Raw genomic sequence first — 22,096 nt, forward strand, 5'->3', positions numbered from 1 at the left:
TTTACCCATTCCCATGAGTGCATGGAATCCTGTCACGTGTGAGTTTCCAGTCCCGGAGGTGGATGTTTAAATGCAATAAAAAATTGGGCTGGATTTATTCTTCCCTTTTGCATTTTCATGAACGAACTCATCTTAATTGGAAGCATGCAACTTTGGGATATGGCTTTGTTTTCTTTTAATAATGAAAGGAAACAAATGCTGGTGTGCAACAGGCAGAAAAGGGAAGACTAGGCAAGCTTAAATATGTACATGTATTCAAACTGTTGAATAACCAGAGGAAAAGGGAAAATAATGCTGCTTTGTGAGAGCTTTTGCCAGTCTCTTAGAAGGATTCCAAGTTTTCTAGTGTATATAAGTGCCCATCTCCTTGCTGTGATGTTCATGCTGTCCTAAATGGGATTTCTGGAGGAAATTAGGAATGTGAGTGTTGTTGTAGGTGTTTTAGAGAGGGTCAGAGGCTGTTTGATGCCTTTCTGAGCAAATGTCAAAAAGCAAAATAATTCAGCAAGGCCTTAAAGGAAGATGTCCAGGTATTTCTGCATCTGAGTAAGGCTTGCTAAGCTTTTGCAAACCCTGAGAATTTGCTGGAAGTCTTTCCTCTGTGCCACTATGGCCTTTACGCCAATTGATTTTGATTTAAAAAACTCCAGCAAACAACAAGGAGGGTTGTGGAAAGATGCTGTCTTAGGGGAAAAATAAGAAAAGGATCCATCTCCCTGAAGGAAACAGCTGGCAACAGGTGACTACACAGGCAGGGTATGGCACTGCTCCCTGAGGAAATCCAGCTGGGCTGGGAGTGAGCTGGTGCTGTCTGCTCCTGCCCCAGAACCGTGACTGAGAGCTGTGTGCCTCAGGACACAGCTGGCCTTTTGGGGACAGTCCCAGCTGCAGCTGGGGCAAGGTTCTGACTGTGATTCACACACAGCTGGCTGTCCACTGGGCAGATGGGGTGGAGCAGAGGGGAAAATAATCTTGTTAGGCTCATTGCTGGCACAGGGAATCCCAGGGTTTGGTCTGATGCCCACACCTAACAATGCCACAGACACATCCATTGTATGGAGAGGCCAACTGGACATGGAGAGCAGGGAGTGATAACTCTGCTAGACCCAGGAACTGGGCTCCAACAGGGCCAGGCATCCAAATCTGTAAGATTCCAATTCTCTGATCATCAACATCCACCCCAGAGCAACCAGAGGGCCAGAAGCTCCTTGGGCAAGTCAGCAGGAAGATGAGGGGTGAGCTCGCTCTGCAAAGGGGTCTAGCCTGGCAAGTAACTGTAAATAAGAGCAGGACAAATGTCTTTTGTTTCAGAAACCAAATGCATAAGGGTCAGCCAAATAGGCAGGTTTGGGGTTGCCTGGATAGAAGAGTGTACATGCATTGGGGAGTCCTAAAAGGCTTGGGGGGAAAAGGGCTTCTCATGGCAGCTGGGAATAGCAGAGGAGGTGCCCCAGAGCCTTTTGGAAAGGTGTGCTGATGAATTTGGTGACCAATAAGCCAGAACCTTTGTGGCCTGGGGTACAGAGGGAGATGGGAGATTTGCTTCTCATTATCTTTGAGGTGGAGATCCTCATCACACCTGGTAATGTTGCATGTTGGGCTTGAGGGGTGTCCTGTTACTCTTGGAGGACAGGCAGGTGGTTCAGAGTGCACAATGTAAGGAAGGATTCTTCCTTTCCTTCCCAAGCTTGTAGGCTGACACAGAATCACAGAAAGACTTGGGTTGGAACAAACCTTTAAGATCATCCAGTTGCAACCATCCTGCCATGTGCAGGGACACCTTCCACTATCCCAGGTTGTTCCAAGCCCTGTCCAACCTGCCCTTGGACACATCCAGGGAGGGGGCAGCCACAACTTCTCTGGACAGCCTGTGCCAGGTCCTTGCCACCCTCACAGGGAAGGATTTCTTCCTAGTATCTGATCTAAACTTTTAGCTTAAAAAGCATCATATCGCTATGTGCTCAAGCAAAGAGTTGCTCTCCTTCTTTTTATAAAACACCTCTGCACACTGTGCACACAATGCAGTTTCTACCTGGGCGCTGGGGGAAGCCTGTTGCTCCTTAAAGTTTTCAGGCAGCGGAGTTAACATTTTACCTAATTCCTGGCAGAATGGAGTGGTGCTGAAGGTATTATTAATGTTACTGGGGGGCTGTACCCATTGCATCTAATTTTGGAAAATTATCCCCACTGCGCCCAGAGCCTGGGCAGGGAGAATCCTCTTGCTCCTGGACACTTTGGCGGCAGTGGAACTTCCAGCGTATGGGAGGGTGGAGGAGGATCCCCGTTATTTCTGGAAGCTGGTGGGGAAGAGGGCTCTCCATCACCCAGCGCCCGGCGCGGGGGCTCCCCACGGCCGCTGCCCGAGTGAGGGAGGCGCGGCCCCGCTCCCGGCCAGCGCCCGATGGAGGGGAGAGCCCCTCTGGCTCTCGGAGCCGGGGCACAGCACGGTCCCCCTCGCCTCCGGAGCCTGTGAGGGTCGCGCTCCCCCGGGGGCCCCCCGCCGCCTCCATCCCCGAGGAATCCTGGGCGGAGGGCGGGCTCGGCTCCCCCCTTCTCCCTCCCTCCCTGCCGGGGGTTTGCTCTGGGACGCGGCGGCAGCGCCGTGCTCGGCTCCGGGACGGCGGGCAGGGGTCAAGGGCAGCAGGCGGGGGGCGATGCCGGCGCCGGGGCAGCGCCGAGGGTCCGGCTGAGCCCCGGGCACCCCCCGAGCCCTCATGGCGGGGCCGGCGCCTCAGCGCAGCCTCCCCGCGGCAGCGGCCGCCGCGCTCCTGCTCCTGCCCGTAAGTGCCGGGGACGGGAACGGGGCGGGGGGTGCGGGACAGGGACAGGGACAAGGACCGGGACAGGGACAGGGAGGGAGCGGGGGGGACGCCCCACGGCCGCGGGGCAGCCCCGGGCGCTCGGGGCTCCGTGCGGGGTCCGTGCCCCGCGCCCTCGCAGGTGCGTGCCCGGCTCTGGGGCACCTCGGGCGGACCGCTCCCTGCCAGGTGCTGCTCGGGGATCCGTCGGTCCCCGTGGCCCTTTCCTGCTCCATCACAGGTGCTCTCGCAGACACACTCTGCCCGCTCACCTCTGGAGCGAGTCCGTGCGCCCTTTTTAGTGCCCCTGCCCTGTGAAGCAGCCACCTTGGCTCGCCAGAAGAGGTCCCAGCACAGGGACCCGCTGGGGCGGCAGCTCCTCGCCCCAGCGGGAAGGGGTTTTCCGGCCGTCTCCTCGCTCCCTGGCGGTGCCCGCTGTCCCCGGCCTCTGTCCCGGTGTCTCTCCTGGCCCCATGTGCTCCAGCAGCGATCGCAGTCAGGGGTGGCGATGGGCAGGGCTCAGCCCACGCACCCCGCCAGGCACTTGCTCCGAGTTGCTCCGAGAGAAACCCGCAGGAAGCTTTTCCGCGTGGTCCTTCTCCATCACCAGCATCCCCCTGGGAGATGCTGGGATGAGGTGGAGATCAGGTTGGCCTCTGTCGGACTGGACTTCAAAAGCTTTCCCGGTGCTTTTTGGTGGTTTGCTTGTTTTGAGACGGTTTCAAGTGTGGTTAAGGCAGACTTGAAAAGAAAACGTGAGAGGTTAAGCAGCTTTGAACCTGTGCAGAATTTGTAAAGGCTGTTCCCACAGCTTTAAAAAAGTGTCAGTGACCCTTCTGAACCGCAGTGTAATTGGTCTATCTTTAACATTTCCTTAGATAAAGAAAGAGAATCTGTTCTGTTTCCCTAAGTTCTGTCTATTTTTATTTGGTATGGGTTTTGTTTGTTTGTGGGGTTTTGTTTGTTTATTTTGGGGGTTTGTTTGGTTTTTTCTCCCCTCTCTAATTTAGAAAGAAAAAGAAAAGCCAGGTCAACAACAGGCTTCAGAGACAAGCAACAATTTAATTTCTTTTTTTTTCCACAGTAGCTTTCTTAGAAGTGAGAGAATACTTTCTCACCTCCGTCAGTGTCAGGTTTTTTTTATCCTCAAAAGAAGGAAGAGATCAGTGCACATGGGACCACAGTGGCATGGGTCTGCACACTTGCTGTTTTCAACCCCAAACCACTTCTTCCTGATCTTTGTTTCTTAGTCTCTTTTTTTTCTCCCAGTCTGTGTTTTCTCTTATTGATTTATTTTGGTCCATAAAAATATCTCAGTTTGTCTTTAGAGTGTGGGACTTGTCAGTGATGTTATCAGAAGTACTCAGGTACTGAGTATTTTGCCAGACTAATCCATTCTCAGTGAATCAAGAAATGTTATGTGTTTCCTCTGTGACTATAATTTATGGATTTTCCGGGCTCCCAGTTCTGCTGCAACTTTGCATTTGAATTATTTCTGCAAATTTTGGTAGTTGTGCTGCTGCTTTAAAAACAGAACTGCCTCAAAAGAAAGGGAGGAGAAAAGGTAGATTATCAAAAAGTGAGGTTTCCATAAAATGTGTTTAGTCCAAGAAATGCGAACTGTGAGTGTATTCCGTGTGTTTTTATAGAGGAGCTTGTTTGGGTGGAACATGCTGGTGTCTGACGGGGGCTCGTGTTCACCTGTGTGGGAAATAACATTTAGAATCTTCAGAACAGCTCTGGTTGCTCCAGCTGTAGCAGAAGCTTTTACTGCTCCTTTGGGGAGTGTTTTAATCCCTGAATGTTGTCAATAAATCTGGATCTCTGCTTTCCAGCTGGAGGGAACTTTGCACCAAGAAGCTTAAGAGCGGTGTTTTAAAACTTGGGCTCAAAGCCAAAGCTCTTAAGTTCTTGTTTAACTTGAAAACACTTGAAAGTGGACTCAAAGTCAGTGACTTTATCCACATTTGTGAATTTGAGGAAAATAGCTGCTTGTGGGAGCAGGCCCTTCCCCAGTTAAGGGAGTTTAAGTTTTCACAGCAGCCGAGCAATTGTGTTTTATGGGAGCTGCAGGTTTGCAACGCCCACAAGATGAGGCAACTTTCTGGTACAGAATTAGATCTGGCTCATGAAAATGCTGGTGCAAATGACCTGACAGATTTCACAGGGCTGGTCAGCAAAAGGGTGAAGACTTGAACTGAGATTTATGTTCTCTTAAAGGAGTTCTGGATGTATGATGCACTTGAAAACACATTTAACTGAATGTGGGAAACAGAAAACAAACCATAAAATGAAGGGAAATGAGTCTTATGACATTTTTATATAAAGACCTTGCTAAGTTCAGGTAGTTTGGAAAGGGGGGGATTATTCATCAAAACCAAAAGCAAAGCTTGCTATCATTTATTTGTTCTCCTGGAGCTGTTAAAAGAGCCGGGGCAGTGTGAGTGAATCAGCCAGTGATGACAAGTTAAATAGTATTCCTGGTCTGAGGCTGCCAAAATTCAGCCCTATTGTGAATTAATGCAGCATAAACATCTCATCAGGAGAAGCCTTTCCTGGGGCAGTACTTTGTCAGGGTTTAGTTTGTAACCATCCCATGGCAATTATTGGATGTTGGAGGGAGGTGGCTGTATCCTGGTGTTGGCTGGCTGTAGTTTTGCCGTAAAACATTTCAGTGATGATGCTCATCCCTGCCCTTAGCCAGCAAGAAAGCAGCTTTAGCTTTTGTGCATATAAGGCATCTGCTTACATATTATTATCCTGTCAAGAGCAGAGGAAAAGCTATGATCAAGTTCTCTAAACTCTGTGACCTTCATATTCCAACCAGAGCGTGATTGTGGAGGAAGAGAGAGCTGGGATCTCTTTGCAGCCTGTGCTTTATCAGGTGCAGAATTTTAATTTCAGCCTCACAGGTTCTAACTTCACTGCTACATCAATATCTCCAGAAGAGCTCTTCAGCCTTCAGAAAAAAATTCCAGGGAGTGACTTGTGCTCATGTGACTGAGCTCCTTCAGCATCTAAACCAGGGAGATGCTGCACAGACTGAGCACGGAGCTGGTCCATGATGCTCCCTAGCTCCCAGGTCATTCCCAGGAACTGTGTGAGATCCCACCAGATTGCTTGGGGCAGCAATGTGGCCAGGAGCCATTCTAAAAATTGGACAGTCGGAGTGATTAAGGACTTAGAACAGACCTTTGCACTGCTTGATTTATTGGCTTAGATGGAGAGTGCTGTGCTGCCATCGCTCTGGGCTCGCTCCAGGGAGGGGTTTTCCTCTAAGGCCAACTCTTCATTGCTTTGAATTTGGTGATCAGCTCTTGTGTCAGGGATTCCTGCGAGTTCCTGCTGCTGATGTGCTGAACTGAGAGATCCACCACGAGAAAAACGGGGTAGCGGATGATACTGATTTATTAAGGATGCGTTTTCCTGTTTTCTTTTTATTTTCATTTTGCCCTATATATTAGTAAACCAAATATTTTTAAAATATTGTATTAGAACGAACATTTGCACATTTCTAGATTCTTTTAATAGTTCTGCAGATCTTTTTTTGGGGGGAGAGGGGGAGGTGAGGAAATGTGGGTGGTAACAACAAGCTGCACATGCTGCTGAATCTGTTCCTTTGTAGTTTATATCACTTTCAGGTTTTGCAGCACTGCAAACCCAAAAAGGAGATTTAGGGGAAAGCTGATTTACTCTAGATTAAAAGTTTATCCAGCAGATGACTTTTTTGCAGGAATTTTCTTTTCCACACCATGTCCATAAATTGCAACAGATCGTACCCATGTCCTTATTTTTTGTAATTTACACACTTTTAATCCCAAATGTAGTCTGCTCTTCCTTAAAGTGCAAACATTAACTGTTGGATGTAAATCTGGAGCTGTCCAGCGAGCCCCTCTCACCTCCCTGCCTCATGTGGATACTCAGTGGCCTGTGTTAAAGCATTGCATAAACATTGTCTTTGCCTCCTTATCATTCTGTTCATGACAACTGAACTCTTTGTGATGCTTTGCTTTATCAAACTATTTATTGATACAGAAATGCTTTCTTTTACTAATAATTCTTTCAATTTTAACAGCTTTGAAGGTAGCTGTATTTGATTTAAGTTGGCAAGTGCTGGGTAAAGCATTTTAATTTTCCTCTCTGAGAAGTTGTATAAATTTGGCTGTGGTCCTTGCTACAAGAGAAGACACATAGAAAGTAGATCAGTCAACAGCCAGAGCTGTCCTTCAGGTGACTGTCTGCTTGAATCTCGTCAGTCACATCCAAATACATGAAAATTTCATTTCCAGTTCGTGGTGCCAGCGTGGGGATGTTTGTGGGATGCTCCCTGCAATGCTCTTTGACAAGGAGCATGTTCTGTGGTAAGCACTGCTCAGCTCCCTGGCCCTGGGCTCATCTGCGTTGGCTTTCACGAGCAGATGTTCTGCTGGATCTTCTCAAAGGCTGGTCCTTCTGGCTGTGGAAGAGAAAGAGAAAAGCACCTCACAGAGATGAATTCCAGTGTCCTGTTCTGACCTCTGACTCCCAAATCCCTCCTTGCTGTGCAGAGGAGGCAATGTTGAGAGCCAGGTGCTGGGAGTGTGCTGCTCCTTCCCCAGCTGTGGTGTGGAGAACTTGGAATCTGCCTCTCCAAACATCCCTTAAGCCTCATGTGCCTGCACAGAAACTCAGCATGTTTTCACTAAATAAGAAGGAAAATCCATTAGATAATTCAAGAGCTGAAAAGTACTTCTTCCACAGAGCTATTAAAAAAATGAAGCTAATTAAACGAAGCCAATTAAAGCTCTATAAACTTTTGCATAACGCTGGCTGAGTAATTGTCCACTCTGACTTGTGTATGCCGGGAGAGTAAATAGTGAGTAATGCAGATGGAGATTAAAATACATTAGCTGTCCTCACTGCAATGCTAAACCCTTGCCCTGGTAATAGTAGCTGAAGTGCCAGAGGGCTGGAGAGGAGCTGCTGCTTCCCAGGCCTGGGGGATAATCCCTGTTGCTGTTCCCCACCTCCCTGGGATGTGGGAGAGCTGCTCAGTGCTTTACCTCTGCACTGCCATGGTTTGGGAGGTGCTGCTCTGGCTTTTCCAGCTCAAAGGAAGGAGGAAAGGAGGCAAAAGGGAAGGGAAGGAAGTGTGCTGACGGGCCTGAACAGGTTTCCTGTGGGGCTGCCAGCCAGGCTCTGCTCGCTGAGGTATCAATTCCCTTTGAGTGGCAGGAGCAGATCCCAGGCCAGGGCATGGCTTGGGTTTCAGGGGGCCAGCAGAGGCTTCTGAGCCACGCCAGGGCTATGCTGGGCACTGTGGTCATCACAGCTCTTCCCTTGCTCTTGCTTGTTTTGTGAGCAGACATCCCTGCCAGGGACCAGGCTGCTCCTTCTGCCATCAATTGGCTCCTTCAGAGCAGAGAGGGAGCCCACGGTGTCCCTCTGGCTGCTGAGAATGGTGTCTCAAAGCTCAGGAAAGTATTTTGACCAGGTGTGCTTCCAGTCAGATGAACTGAGGATCTTTCCTCATCCTGCTTCAAAGCTCACCTGCTGGGAGATCAGCTGTTCATGCTGTCTTGAACTTGAGACACTTTCCAAAGTGAAAGAATCCCCTACTTTATCAAAAGAAGTGTCTTCATGAGGATTTTGAAGTCTTGTCAGACTTGCAGTATTTCTTTCCTTCACAAAGAAAAAAAAAGGATTAAAAGAAAATTTTATCTTTAAATACAGTAATAATTTTAAAATGTCTTTTCATACTATCTGGCATAATATTTCAATTATAATTGTGTGAACACAGTAAAAAAAATCTTAGAAACATGAGTGAGAGAAACCTCAAAGCCTCTGGATTGCTGATTATTGTTCAAGATATGGTCTGTAAGCTGTTTACTGCATTGCTCATTGAAAGGTTTGGGGAATAATTGTTATCTGTGATTCTTTTTACTATAAGGGCTATAAATCATATAGAATCAAGGAATGAAAAATAATTTGTGCTGGAAGGGATTGCCAGAAGGCAGGGTTAATTCCAAAACCAAATCGTTCTCATCCAGTTCAGCTGTGAAAATCTGCAAAGATGGAGCTCTCACAACATCTCTGGAATGTCTTTTTACACCATCTCTTTTCTGATGCTCAGTCGTTGTCATGGTGCAAAATTTTTTCTTTATGTTCTGTGAGATTTTCCCTCACTTCCATTTGTGAATGATGCCTGTCTTGATGCTTTGCTGTCAGCTCCTGAGAGGAATCTGACTCCTCAGAGGAGAGTCTGTGATTCCCCTTCAGGTAGTGAAAGATAATTCCAGACCTGGAGTTAAATTTCACTGTAATACTTGGTTTTCAAATCTAGAAGTGGGCTCCAGCCCAAGAATTAGCAGTTTAAGGAAGGATGGAGAGAAAGTTCACTGCTGGTACCCAGTGCCACCTCACTGGCTCATTTTTAAATCCCTGTCAGGAAATCTTGGGTCTGAGGAACATTTTGTGGAGGATACACAGCTGACATTCCATGGGAAGCTGAGCAGATATCTTCAGCTGATAAAGTCTTGATCCAGATGGACTTCTTATCTTTTTCAGGTGGAAGAGACCTGAAAAACAAAGATTAGGAGCTCAGATTTGTTGAGCTGGAGCTGGGAGAGGTGGCTTTGGAAGTGTAGTGGCAATGGTGACAGTAGATGGGTGAATGATCCTTGCAGAGGCTCTGCGTGTAGATAAAGGTTAGATGAGGGAGGTATTGGCATTCACTTGGGTAAATATGACTTTTAAACATGAGCTGCTCTGGATTCCCTGAGTGTTTTGTCTCCAGTGCATGATTACCTCACCCTGGAGTCCATGTTTAAATCAGAAGTGATGGATTGACAGTGATTCCTTCCTCCACTGAGCACTGGGGAGCCTGAAGCAAAGGCTGCTGGAATAGGGGGGTGAGGTGAATCACACTGGAGCTGCTGAGAGGATTCACAGGAATGGGAATTGGGTAGGGAAAAAAATAACTCACAGACCTAAGGAGAGGGCAGACACGAAGGCAGGAGAGCCCTGAGGGGCTTGCTCCCCTTCCAGGCTCTGAATATGATACCCACAGGTGTGGGGAATGACCAAGAAAGTTCTTCAAGGACGTGAGATTGAAAAGTCTTTCCATGAAACAATTTTATTTCAGGAGAGCTGCAGCTTGAGATTCAAATGCAGTTGTGCTCATTTTTAACATCTCAGGTTGCTTTGGAAGGACTTGGAGACTTGGTTGGACAAGTCCAGCCCATGGGTGGCCTAAGACAGGTTTGGTTTGCATCTCATGACTCAGAAAATCCCTCAGCACCTGCGTGGATGAAGAGCCTCCCCTCTAAAAGCTGCTTCAGCAGAGCATGTAGGCAGTGCTCACTGAAGGCAGATCTCCAAGTTTCAAAGACAACAGTGAAGTTCAGTGGTGGGTTCAGTGTAGCAGGTGCTCAAGGGTTTGTTGTTTTTTTATTTTAATTTATTTTTGCATAAAGATTGATTTAAGTTCATGCCTTAAAACTGAGCATGTGTTCAGTTGCTTTATTGAGCTGGGGTCCTAATTCCCATTCCATGAAAACTTTTAGTCTCTTTCCAGACTTCCTGGAAGAGCTGCAGAATACATCTGGCCTCTAAGATCATGGAGCAGTGTCTCCTGGAGCATTCAGAGTTCTCTAGAAAGTAGCAATGTTTTATGTGGCTACTTGGATTAACTCAGGGGGAGTTTAAAGAGCTGAAGGATGACTTGAAAAGGAGCCTATTTTTCTTGAGCTGTGCTCAGAGTCTTTCCCTTTACTGCAACCTTAGCTGGCTCACGTTTCAGGTTGCAGGCTCCTGTGAAAACTTGTATTTAGACTTTCTATCCCAAATGGAAATTATTTTTCTGGTGAAGCCAAGCCAAACAATTGTATACTGCCAAGTGCTGCTGCGTGAGTGATTTTAAGTTACTGTGTTGAGAAAGGCCAAAAACATCTTGATGCAGAGGACTGACCTTTTTGGTTCTCCAAAAAACAAATTGTTTCCAATACACTGGCCCTCTGACTATTCTTTAATAAGCATCTCTTTCAGATGCGTCTTGTGGATGAAGTAACCACATGGCAGTGGATATAAATCCATCCTGGCCACTTCTGAGGATGACTTTTCCCTCCTCTGCTGTGCTAATCTCTGTTTTTGTTCTGGAAGTAGCAGCTTTCACTCTTCTGATTGTGCATATTCCTTCAGGTGATTAGTAGTCAGCAAATATCCCAGCTCTCCTCATTCTCTCCCATGTGTTGCTCTCTCTTAGAAGGAAAGAGCTTCTCAGATGAACACTGGCATTTTTTATAAGAGCATTCCAAGGAATATCTGGTGGGGTTTTTTCCCCAAAGCATCTGTTTCCCCACACCAGTGATGTAGAACTTGCCAGATGCCCACCTGCCCTGGAAACTGTTCCAACAGAGGATGGATTTTGTCAAGGAAGTGTGGGATTCACTTTGATTTTGCTGAGTTGAGCTCTTTCACTAATTAAATTTTCATTGTGAAGTTAGATGCCTGTGTATCCCTAAAATGAGCTTCTCTGCACACAGACTAAAAGTTTTTGCTTTTAATTGGGCCACTGTTCTGAGCATGTCCATCCCAGAAGCTGGGGTGAGAACTCAGTCTCATTGTGGAGATGGAGTGAATTTATTTGCATTGCCTAATTGAAGAACTAAAAATTAAATTCAGGTTTCCCTTTTCTCTCACACTCTTTTTTTTTTCTTTTTTTGCCCTGAGTTCTGAGGCAAAGCTGTTAAACAGCAGCTTTTCTGTGTGCTGAAGACAGTTTTGCTGCAGTTTTGATGTTGAAACGAGGTAGCACTTTCAGCCTCAGATGTTTTAAAGAAACACATGGGAAAAGCTGGAGTCTTAAGGGCAGTGGAGGCTCCCAGAGATGAAAGGTAGGAGGAAGCATCTTCCTGACCTGATCCATGCCACTGCCAGAGGTGGTTTCTCAGCAGTGGAAAATGCTTTGGCTTTATAGGGAGCACAGTGGATAGTGCAGGGTGAGACTTTGTGTGGCAAAGAAAACATGAGATGGACCCTTCTCCTGTCAGCTGTGCTCTGAGCACATTTTATGTTAATGACTCCACATTTTCCCATGCTGGAAGGTCACTTCATCTTGCTCAGTAAAAGAAAGAGCCCAGATGATTAAATAAGATGTTGATGTGCTCGTGTCTTCTGCAGCCATCATCTCTAGGAATGTTTTGACCTCTCCTTTTCTATGTAGTGTCTAAAGAAAATTTAGGAAGGATGCATCTAAGTGACACTGTCCTTATAGTGAAAAAGACCCGGTCAGTGGAGGTCATTCCAATTAAAAGATTTAAAATACTGCAGATGAACTGCATTTGGAAAATTCCTGCTTCTCTTCCTGAATTCCAAAGGAATCCCTGTATGATCAGCTCAGCTGCTGCTCTCTGTTTTGAAGTCTAAGCTATCCAATACAAATCCCACTGCTTTTCTGGGAGTGGCTTTCTGCTGAGCTGCTGTTGCACTTCCATGGGATGGATTTCTCTGGGACCTTGGGAGTACTAGAAACTACATTTTTTTAGAAGAGTTTTTGCTCTGTTGCTTTGAGGCTCTGTCAGATGTCAGCACCTCTCAGCATGCCACCAGCAGATGTTTGACAGGGAGGCCTAACAACTGTTTTTTTATTAGAGCTCTGCAGTATGGCATCTGGGAATTCTTGTGTGAGGATGGGAAAGGGGAGTGTGTGCATCTGTCCATGTGTGGCAGCATCCACTGCCTCCAAACTCACCTCCACCTTGGCAGGGGGTGTTCCACTGTTGTGGGTCATCCTTTCCTCTTCAGTCCTTCCCTTCAGCTTGCATTCCTGATGACTTCACCCATGCTGCTGCTGTGAAATATTTAAATTTACCAGATGGTCCTTTGTGTCTCTGTGGTAGCCCCAGGCCCGTGTTGACATTTTTGGATCCTATCCGTAGCTTTGGGAGCTGGTTTATATTCCAAAGCCATTCCTTTGTATTCCTGTAGCCCCTTCTTCGATGTTTGAGAGGAGAGAACTTCTCCCATCCAGGTGAATTTTACAGCACTGGTGTTCATTTGGTTTTATATTTCTATATTGCTCCATAGTGGAACTCAGTACTTCAAACTAGGACACTTGGTTAATTCTTCTTAAAATTAAGTTAAAAATCCTCTCTAAGCTGGATTAAATAGCCACAAATCCTGGTGGGAACTGTGAGTAGGCAACTCTTGTGTCTCACAGTTATGTCCTCTGACAGAGATAAAGATCTTTCATGAATTAATGAAGAGTAGTGACCATGTCCAAGGGGAAATGCTGAGTAAAATGCCCATTGGAGTGGCAGACTGTGCCACACCAGAGCAAGTCATCCTTTTCCCAAAGTCCTCTCAGATGTGAATGGGAAGTTGACCAAAGGCTGTGTAATTTTATTTTTTTTTTTTTAACACTCAAGAGCTGAACTGCTTTTAGTTGGTGTCCCTGCTTTGGAAAGTAAAGGATTCATTTTCACCTCAATCTTTGGCTTAGCAAGTTAGTTTTATTTGTTCATAAATGTTCACAGTGGCTCAGAGGAATTAAGTTGGACATTTCTGTGCATGATTTAGGTAAATTTTCAGGACAAAAAAGAACGGGTTTGACGGGCAGAGGTTATGGAATAGCTGTTTTAAGAGAAATGCAGTTTAAGTAAAGTCATGCATTAGTGACCCAAAGCAATTATTTCTGTACTTCAGAATATAATTTCTGTGCAGTCATGGGCTCAGTTGTTTATCTTTACAATTCTACATTGCTGAAATGTTTCTCTTTCTTTGTTTTGCTGTTTTTTTATCATTGTAAGAGGAGCTTTTCAAGGCTGACCTAGAACAGAGGCTGGACAGAGCTAAAGAATAAAGCAGGGATTTATTAGAAGGCCTCCATGGATCAACCTTGGGCAGCGCAAGAGCCCAGCCAGGGCTGCACCCAAGATGAACCCAAATGGTCCCAAAATGCACGAGCGCTGCCGGGGTCTCTCCCTGGGCTCAGCTCTGCTCCATGTGCACATTGCAGTTCAGTGTCCAATCCCAGCTGCAGCCCCTGCAGTCCCATCCTGCTTGTTTTTCTCTCTGCAGCCCACGGGGTTTGTGCTCTTGGGCTGAGATTTGGATCATTTGTCCTTGGTGCCCAGCTGGAGCAGGAATTGTTTTGTCTCCCTGCTCTGTGCAGAGAGCTCACCATGCCCTTATGTGAAGCCCAGACCCACACAATGAAGCAGCACAGAATCTGAAAATATAAAAGCTAAAAACTGAGGCATCATTTGGGTTTGTCTGCTTTAAATACAATTAAAAAAAAATAAGTTTTGCACACAGCAAAGCAGTTGACTGTGGTTAGCAGAGAGAAAATGAAACCAAAAGTAACATAATATGTGGAAGGCACTTTTTCCCCCAGCCAAATTAACCTGAGCTGACCCTAAGGCAAATGTGACATTTAACCTTTCCTATTCCTGCTCAAGCTGTGCTGAGCTTGACCTCTGTCTGTTCTTTCCCATCGTCCTGGGGAGGGCACAGCTGAACACGCGGCGTATTTACAGTACAGGGGGATGGCTTGAGTTTCTTCTTTGAAGTGAGGCAGTGCTTGGGCCTGGGAATGGCAGAGGGGTGAGGGATGGAGGGGAAGGAATGCCTCTGCTGTGTCAACTCACGTGCCTGGGTCTGACATGAGACAGAGTCTGAGTTTTGGGAGCTCTGTGCCTCGGGAGGTGGAATCTGTACCTGGCTTTATCTCCCCGACCTGACCATGCATGGAGGGTTTGCTATGGAAGGCAGGAGTTTTGAGCCTCCCTCATGTTGGAATTTGAAATGCAGGGAGCTCTCAGAACTTTGGGCCTGTAAGCCAAAGTTTAGGATTAAACACAAGATTTAGACTTTAGAAAAGGCTTCCAAACTTAGGTGCTAGAAGTGAAAACATAGATTTGTAGTTTAAAGCAGAGATCTGTTAAGTAGAAGAAAGACTAAAGTTTTAGAGTACAGTACTGTAAGTATGTGTGTTATACCATGATGAATTAAAAAAGCTTACACTGTAGTATGACTGTCTAAAACAAAATATTTAAGAATTGGGTCAAAAGTATGTCTTTGTTAGTAGTGTTATATTAATAAATTTTTAAAAGGTCTTTTAACTAGAAGTCTTGGGACTTTTTGAGTTATGTGGTAAAGATGTGATCTGAGCTCACCTTTCCTATCTGTGTAAAAGATAAGAAAAATAAATCACGTTATCTGAAACAACTTAGAAGACCTGTCTCTAACTCATTCAAAATTCTTCACAAATCCTCACACCTGGAGGAGAAAACTGCCATTTAATGGAGTTTGTATGAAAAGAGTGAAGTCTGGGAAAGGCTTTCTGTTTGTACTTCAATACTTCCTATTTTATAAAATAACAGCAAAGTGAGAAATTGGTAGAAAAAGGTGCTGTACAAAGAACAGTTGTTCTTTAGATACCAACATAACATTGCTGATGGATTCTATTGTCATGAGCATTTACCCTCCTTTTTATTAAGTGACAGAGAATTCAGTGACATAAAATGGGTTCCTCAATCACTTAACACACCTTAGAGCACTGAAATATAATATCAGCCTTCAAGGAGTAGGGTTGTTTCCCTGAGTAAATGCTGCTGAATTGTGTTGGAGTCATTCTGTGTAAACAGAAAAGCAAAGGCATTTTGTGTGTTACCATGGCTTTATATCCCCCTCAGAAAGATTTTCAGTCAGAAAGATTTTGTTTCATAGATTGAAAATGGAATTCTCTGTCATTCATTTGTCACTCCTGAATTTTCCTGCCACGTTTCATTCTGCCTTTCTTAAAGGACTTTCCAAGAGCTTCTCTTGCTCCAAGCAGGATCCCAACTTGGCTCTATATTTTGATGTACAACTTTTGGGCTTCTCTCCTCTGTCTGCACTGGGCGCTTTATTTTGAGTGTGAAAATTAAAATATTCCCATCGATTTTCAACTCTCTTTTCTAAATTTTACTTGGGGGTGTACTGTTACCTTGTACTGAACCTGCAGCTTTCTCAAAGTGCCCATGTTGGCATTGCTGCTCTTTCTCACTGTTATTTGCCCTCAGTAGAAGGCTCAGCCCTGAATGCTGAGGGTCAGAAACTTGTGTGTCTTCCATTGGCTAAAAAGAGCCACAGGACACTTTACAGGGATGCCAAATTATCCTATGTATTCCATGGAAACACCTTCTTCAAGCCCTCTGAACTGCCCTTTGCCAGTTGCTGTATCTCTTGAATGTGCAAGGATCTTTGGCACCCACATAGCAATTAAGAGTTCACTGAAAAAATCAACACATGATCTTTAATAGGATGTGATTCAGCTCTGCTTAATTCAGGCATCTACTTTCAGGTGAGACAGAGTGGATCCTGAGCTTTGTTGAAGGCATTGAGCAGCTCCCACCAGGAGAAATCCAGAATAAGTGGTTAATTTGCAGTTTCCTGCATTAGTCAGGTGAATTCCATGTGATGCCCTGGAGCCAAGCAAGTACAACCACAAACCTTCTATGTCAGGGGGTGTTTGTACCTGAGTAAATCATGAGTGGGAACTGCTCTGAGACTGCTGGGGCTTGTTGTACTCAAGAATGAAGAAATCTGTTCTAGGCTGCTGCTTTACCTGCTTGGTTTCTTTCTGTTTTTGCAGATAGTTCTCCACTGTGAATCCTCTGTGAACCTGCCCTTGTCTGTGCTGCTGGAAAAGTACTGTGAAGCTTTGTCAGCCCGCACCAATGTCACAGGTATTTATTCCTCCGTTCTTGGTGGCTTCTTGTTACTGGAGGATCCATTTTCAAAGTGTCCTTGCTGCAGGAACATCTTTTCCTGCTGAGGTAAACATACTGTCTCTAGCCTTGGTTTTTCCTTGGTGCAGTGGTGTGACAAGGAAGGAGAACTTGGAATTTTACTCACCTGGAGAATTCTACACCTGGAGGAGTTCCCTTCAGGGGAACTACTGACAGCTCCTTCTCATAGTTTAATGTCTTGAATTAACTGTACTTACTGACTGATGTGATAGTTGAACATTAGTATAGTTGAAGTGTCTTCTCCATTTATCCAGACCACTTTTTAGAAGCAGGGCAAAGCACTTGTCTCTTGGCTAAAATACACCAGCACAAAAATGATGCTGTAAGAGATTTGAAACTGGATCCAGCTTTGTTTCAGAAGTGGGAGAAGCACGCTCAGAGCCACTCCTCTCCAGCGTGACTTGGGGGTGTGTGCTGCAATGAATGGTGCTTCTGGGGGAAAAACTGCATTTCTTCCCTTCCTCTTCACTTTCTTTCTCCCCCTGGTGAATATTTGTGGAGGGAGGAGCTTAAAATATAATGTAGATATTATCATTCAGCCAGTTCTCCATCCCTGGGAAACAGCAAAGGAAACGAGGCTCAGGGAATTAAAAATCTTTCTGTAAAATATGTTGGATCAATTATGTTTTATTCTGACTTAATTCCTTAAGGACAATAAGCTGATCTAGATATCAGACTGAAGTGTGAAAGTTGTGGTGCCTGAACTGCCTCTCAATTTGCATATAAATGGGTGTGTTGACCTGAGTTATGAACCTGCCCCAAGCTCTGCCCCTTGGTGCCATTGTGTTCCAGGGACCAGCTCTGCCTCCTGTAGCAGATTTGTTTATATCAGTTTAATGACCATCTATTCCATTCCTTAGCTTGAAACAAAGGGAAGATAAATGAGGTTCTATATTTGGACCTTTCTTTTAGGTGTTCTTTGCTTTTTCAATGTGTTTGTAAATATTATCGTAAAACTTGCCACTTATTCATGAAGTGTTTTTCCTTGTGCAGAGCTTCTATTTTAGAAAAAAACCCACAAATTTCACGCCAGGCTGTCTTAGAAGTCAGCAAACAATTTATTTTTCAGTTGTTGACAAAATATAATTTTCTGGGCTGTTTATGTGATGCATGAACACACGGCATATTCTCCAGTGGAGTGTGGCTACTGGAACAGAATTTTAATGGGAAAAGGGAAGAGTGAAGCTACAGAAGCCTCTCTTCTATTCCAGTATCTTTATGAGGTATCACTGATCAGAGGTAACACAATGCTCTGAAATTAATGGAAGTTCATTTTTATAATCAGTCTAACCTGCAGCTTTTATAGAACAAACTTTCTATGATACTTTAAAATCCTGTGAACCTGTACTGTGCTTTGAGAGTTGGTTTATACAGGTAATAAACCTCAAATACAGTTAAATATAGTAAACCCCAAATCTGCTCCATGGTCAGCCTCAGGTACAAGCATAAGGGGAACTTTGGGACACCCTGGGGAGAAAAATTCACTTTTTTGCTTAGCATGGACCAGTGTTCTTTTCTCGGTATGGTGGGTCATCAACAAGAACATGGTGGTTCCCATGACCTGTTGTTTTTGTGCTCCATGAAAATTGGATCTTCCAAACTGTCTGGACTATTCAGCTATGAGCCTTCTCATTTCAAATGGAGGTCTGCAATATAAACATCACCTCTTCATGGTCTGTAGAGCTCTATTGGTACAGTTAAAGACCAAAGCATGATTTAATCCTAAATTAAAATATAAAATGGAGCAGAAGATGCTTTTTCTTTATTGGGGTCCAAGCATAATGAGCTTCTGTAACTAAGTCTGCTCTAATATTTCAATGTCCAAAATTAGGTGAGCTGTGTTGCAGCCCTCATTTTGAACCTGGTAATGACAAGGATGAGACGTGGGAACACAGGTGAGCTCCATTCAGCAGCGTGGATGGAGAGAACCAGACCACAGAGCCTGAAGTGTCTGAGTCTTTTCTCTGGCTCCTCTTCTTTGACACAGTGCAGATATCATATTTTAGAAGGGGAGAAAAAAATCAAGAAAAGAAACCCAAGGAGAGCCATATTGAACAATCTTTATTTAGCTGGGAGAGCAGTAAACATTAAGCTTTGTAATTCGTTATCTTCCCTGTTTCTTTTCCAGAAGATGCTGTTAATTAGTCCAATATGTTAATTTCCTCCTCTCATAATTACTAATTTCACCCCCAAATATGTTCACACTAAGTATCCCAAACAGATGGCATAAAATGCTTTTGAGAATGTAATGCATGGGTAATTTCACAGAATGGCTGAGAAAATGACATTGTAAATTCATTCTGAAACAATTTAAACCAAGAAATACTTTTTCAGAGTTAGAAAGCAACATAACTCATTTTCTCCTTTGGGCATTTTTTCCTTGAAAAATCCCTAGATGGCACCTTAGGATGGCTCGGATTCAGTTTTTAAGCATAATGATGTTGACAATGAGTGGTTTAGGTCACTACAGAATCACCATCAAAGCCATTAGCAGAAGTATGTTTAGCATGAATTTCTAAAAGTGTGAGTTAGCAAAGTTCAGTGTCAAGGTCCACTCTATCACTTTTTACATGGATGAATCACACAGAGGGAAATCAAGTTAGAATTGAGATAGACTGATTAACACAGAGATGAAAAATGCACAAGGATAATGCTCTGCTGAGTCATGAGGGTCAGAGCAGATCTCTCTTGCTTGTTAAATTCACTACAGAGTTTAGGTGCAGCTCAGTCCAATCTTAGTCCCAGACCTGCTGAATGGTTTATATCTAAAGGATTACACATGTAATTAATTAGCATCACCTAAAGCACCACCATCAAATGTATCCCAGCAAAAGGTGATCTTAATAGGATGTTGTGAAAACACCAATTTACCACAGATGGGATTTTTACATGGCTTCTGAACCAGCAGCAGTCTGAGGTTTTTTCACGGTTTGTAGGTGGATTGTGGGAACTCTGGCTGCTGAGAATTTTAGACTTTCTGTGCTGACATACTCTGACCCCCAAGAGAACACTGCGTTTGACCTGAGGCCATGGAGAAGGCTTCCAAAGTGGAATGACAGAACTGGGATTGTGGGTGTGGAGTTTGAATAGAAGTGTGTGATACCACTGGGTGGAAAACTTAAAGCTTAAAGTTTTAGAAAATAGTAATAATATATGTGAAGCAAGATAGAAGTTTTAAGGCAGTAGTTGGTCCTTCTTCACCTTCTTCTTCATGGGTTTGGGTGGTGTTTTGTGATTAGACAGAAAAGTCTTCATTGCAGGACACAAGTGGTTAGTTATTAGGTTAAAAGTAAAAATAATTTAAGTGTAACTTCTTAATTAGATAGTTTATCCTTAAAAGACCTTGTAAAGAAAAATAGTTAGCCATTTTGTACTTTATTAGTCAAATATTGCAAAACTCATGCCTTGTAAGACTGTAATATAGATAAGGAATAATAAACATCTAAGTCTAAACATGAAATATCAAAGTAAAAATAATTTAAGTGTCATTTCTTAATTAGAGAGTTTATCCTTAAAAGACCTTGTAAAGAAAATCAGTTAGCCATTTTGTACCGTATTAGTGAAATACTGCAAAACTCATGCCTTGCAAAATTGTAATATACTAAGAAATAATAAACATCTAAGTCTAAACACAAAATATTGTCTCGAGAGCTTCAATCCCAACATTAACAGAGGCAGAAAAGAAACCAAACACCAACAGAGGATTACAAGATTTTTAGCAGTTCCTAATCACTGACTAATTTAACATTTACAGAGGCTGTCAGTAGAATTTATTACAACTACAGCAGTCAATCACAGAGCTAAGATGACAACATTCATACTACACTTTCTGTGGGTATCTAAATTTCCATCCTGGCCACAATCTGGGTAAGTAATTACTGGAATTTTAAAAATTCCAGTAACAGTGGAAGGTAAGGAGTGTTCCAAGGCTGTCAGGGAATGACTGAATATTCTCACTGTTGCTCCCCACTCAACATGGTCTCTGCTCCCACCCTGGACACACAGAAGACCTTGGTATGGGGTCAAGGGACACTTCACCATCAAACTCATTTCACAAAGGCCATGACCTAGCAGGAATTCCTGCGATCATAGAACAATCCAGAAGAGATCTGGGTCATGGGGGAAATGCACTACACCAAATGGGAAGTTTTTTGTGTTTGTGAACCTGAAGAAAAAAGTTGTATTTAATTATTACTTTGCTTTCATATATAAGAGGAATTGGTTGAAACAACAGAAATTTTTTTTTAGAGGATTCAGCTTAAGATGTTTCTGATGTTGTAATTTCCTGGTCTGGTTTGACTAGAATTAGTGATTTCCAGGATGAGCAGGTGGCTATAATTTTATATATATGTGTGATACAGGCATTGAGTTACAGCTTGAATTTTTATAGGAACTTAGATGACAGAGGTCCTCAGTTCACACTGATATTCCATGCATTGTGGAATGTTTTTTCATTATTCCCCTCACATCCCTTGACTTTCTCATCTAACGTGTTTCCACAGGAGACTGCAAGTCTTGGCTTGCATCTGATCCTATTTAATTTTGATCTGCATGGAAATCTTTTGATCCCCCTATTTGTTCCATTGACACATTTGACCACACAGTCTTTAAGACCTTGTCAAAATACAGTTCATCTGAAAACAGGAATTTTGTCCAAAAAAAATAAACCAGCATGTGGATGGCCAATGCTACTGTGCCTTATCAGTATACAAATTATATTCTCTGTTTTTCTTCTCTTTCTTTCATTTCAGTCAGTTTGAAGGTTGCAGTTTGCATTTATGGTGTTTAAGTGTATTCAGACAATCCAGTAAAGGAGAGGCTGTAAATCAGATGTCATGTATTTCATTTCAAGAAGTCCTGGGATGCACTGAAAGGAAGAATTATTTGTACCTCCTGGTGACTGGATTCTTTTGAGCTGGGGGCTGGTTCCTTGCCCTCCCTCTGGTCACTTTGTAGTGAAAGGCTTTTGTCTCCCAGAAATTGTGGAAACATCCTGATTCTGAGTGGTGCAGGATTCCACCTGTACAAATCCAGGCTTACACTACTCCTGTGGTGTTTCCTCAAATCTCTGGGGAATCTGTGGTTTAATGAAAGTGTTGGTGGATGTGGGAGGAATGTATCCAGGGATAAATCCACAACTCATCAAAGATGCTCACCAAGTCTCCAGCCAACCTGACATTACTTGGAGTTTGCCTTCATTTTCCCAGTTGCTGGGACAGTGTTTTATTCTAGAGGCTCCTCACAGAACTGGGAATGTATGAATAGTGCTGTTCTTGGCTGGCTTGTTAGTTTTAAATAACCAATTTCAATAATTCTTGAATCAATGATCCTTTCAGTGGATGAAAGTTTTATGACACACAGGCATATTTGATAATTTACTTTCCATCCCGAACTGCGAAGGTGAGCCCCTCTCTGCTCCAGGGGTTATTTATTTCTGCACATCACACTATCCTGTTTCCTGGAAACAGAAGATTTGCCATCATTACATCCCTAAATATCCCTCCAGAGTAATGGTATGGCAGCAAT

General features: G+C 44.0%; 1 protein-coding gene across 1 annotated transcript in view; it reads left to right on the forward strand.

The window, feature by feature from the left end:
* Nucleotides 1–2,362: 2,362 nt before the first annotated feature.
* The window catches only part of CRHR2 (corticotropin releasing hormone receptor 2), a 142,561-nt gene continuing 122,827 nt past the window's right edge, over nucleotides 2,363–22,096 (forward strand). The window contains exons 1-2 of the mRNA XM_039726560.1: nucleotides 2,363–2,780; nucleotides 16,414–16,507. Of these exons, the coding sequence (XP_039582494.1) occupies nucleotides 2,715–2,780; nucleotides 16,414–16,507 (160 nt within the window). The 5' untranslated portion in view covers nucleotides 2,363–2,714. The remainder of the gene's footprint in view (nucleotides 2,781–16,413; nucleotides 16,508–22,096) is intronic.

Source organism: Passer montanus, unplaced genomic scaffold (genome assembly GCF_014805655.1).
Source record: "Passer montanus isolate IOZ18808 unplaced genomic scaffold, ASM1480565v1 scaffold59, whole genome shotgun sequence".
Lineage (NCBI taxonomy): Eukaryota > Metazoa > Chordata > Aves > Passeriformes > Passeridae > Passer > Passer montanus.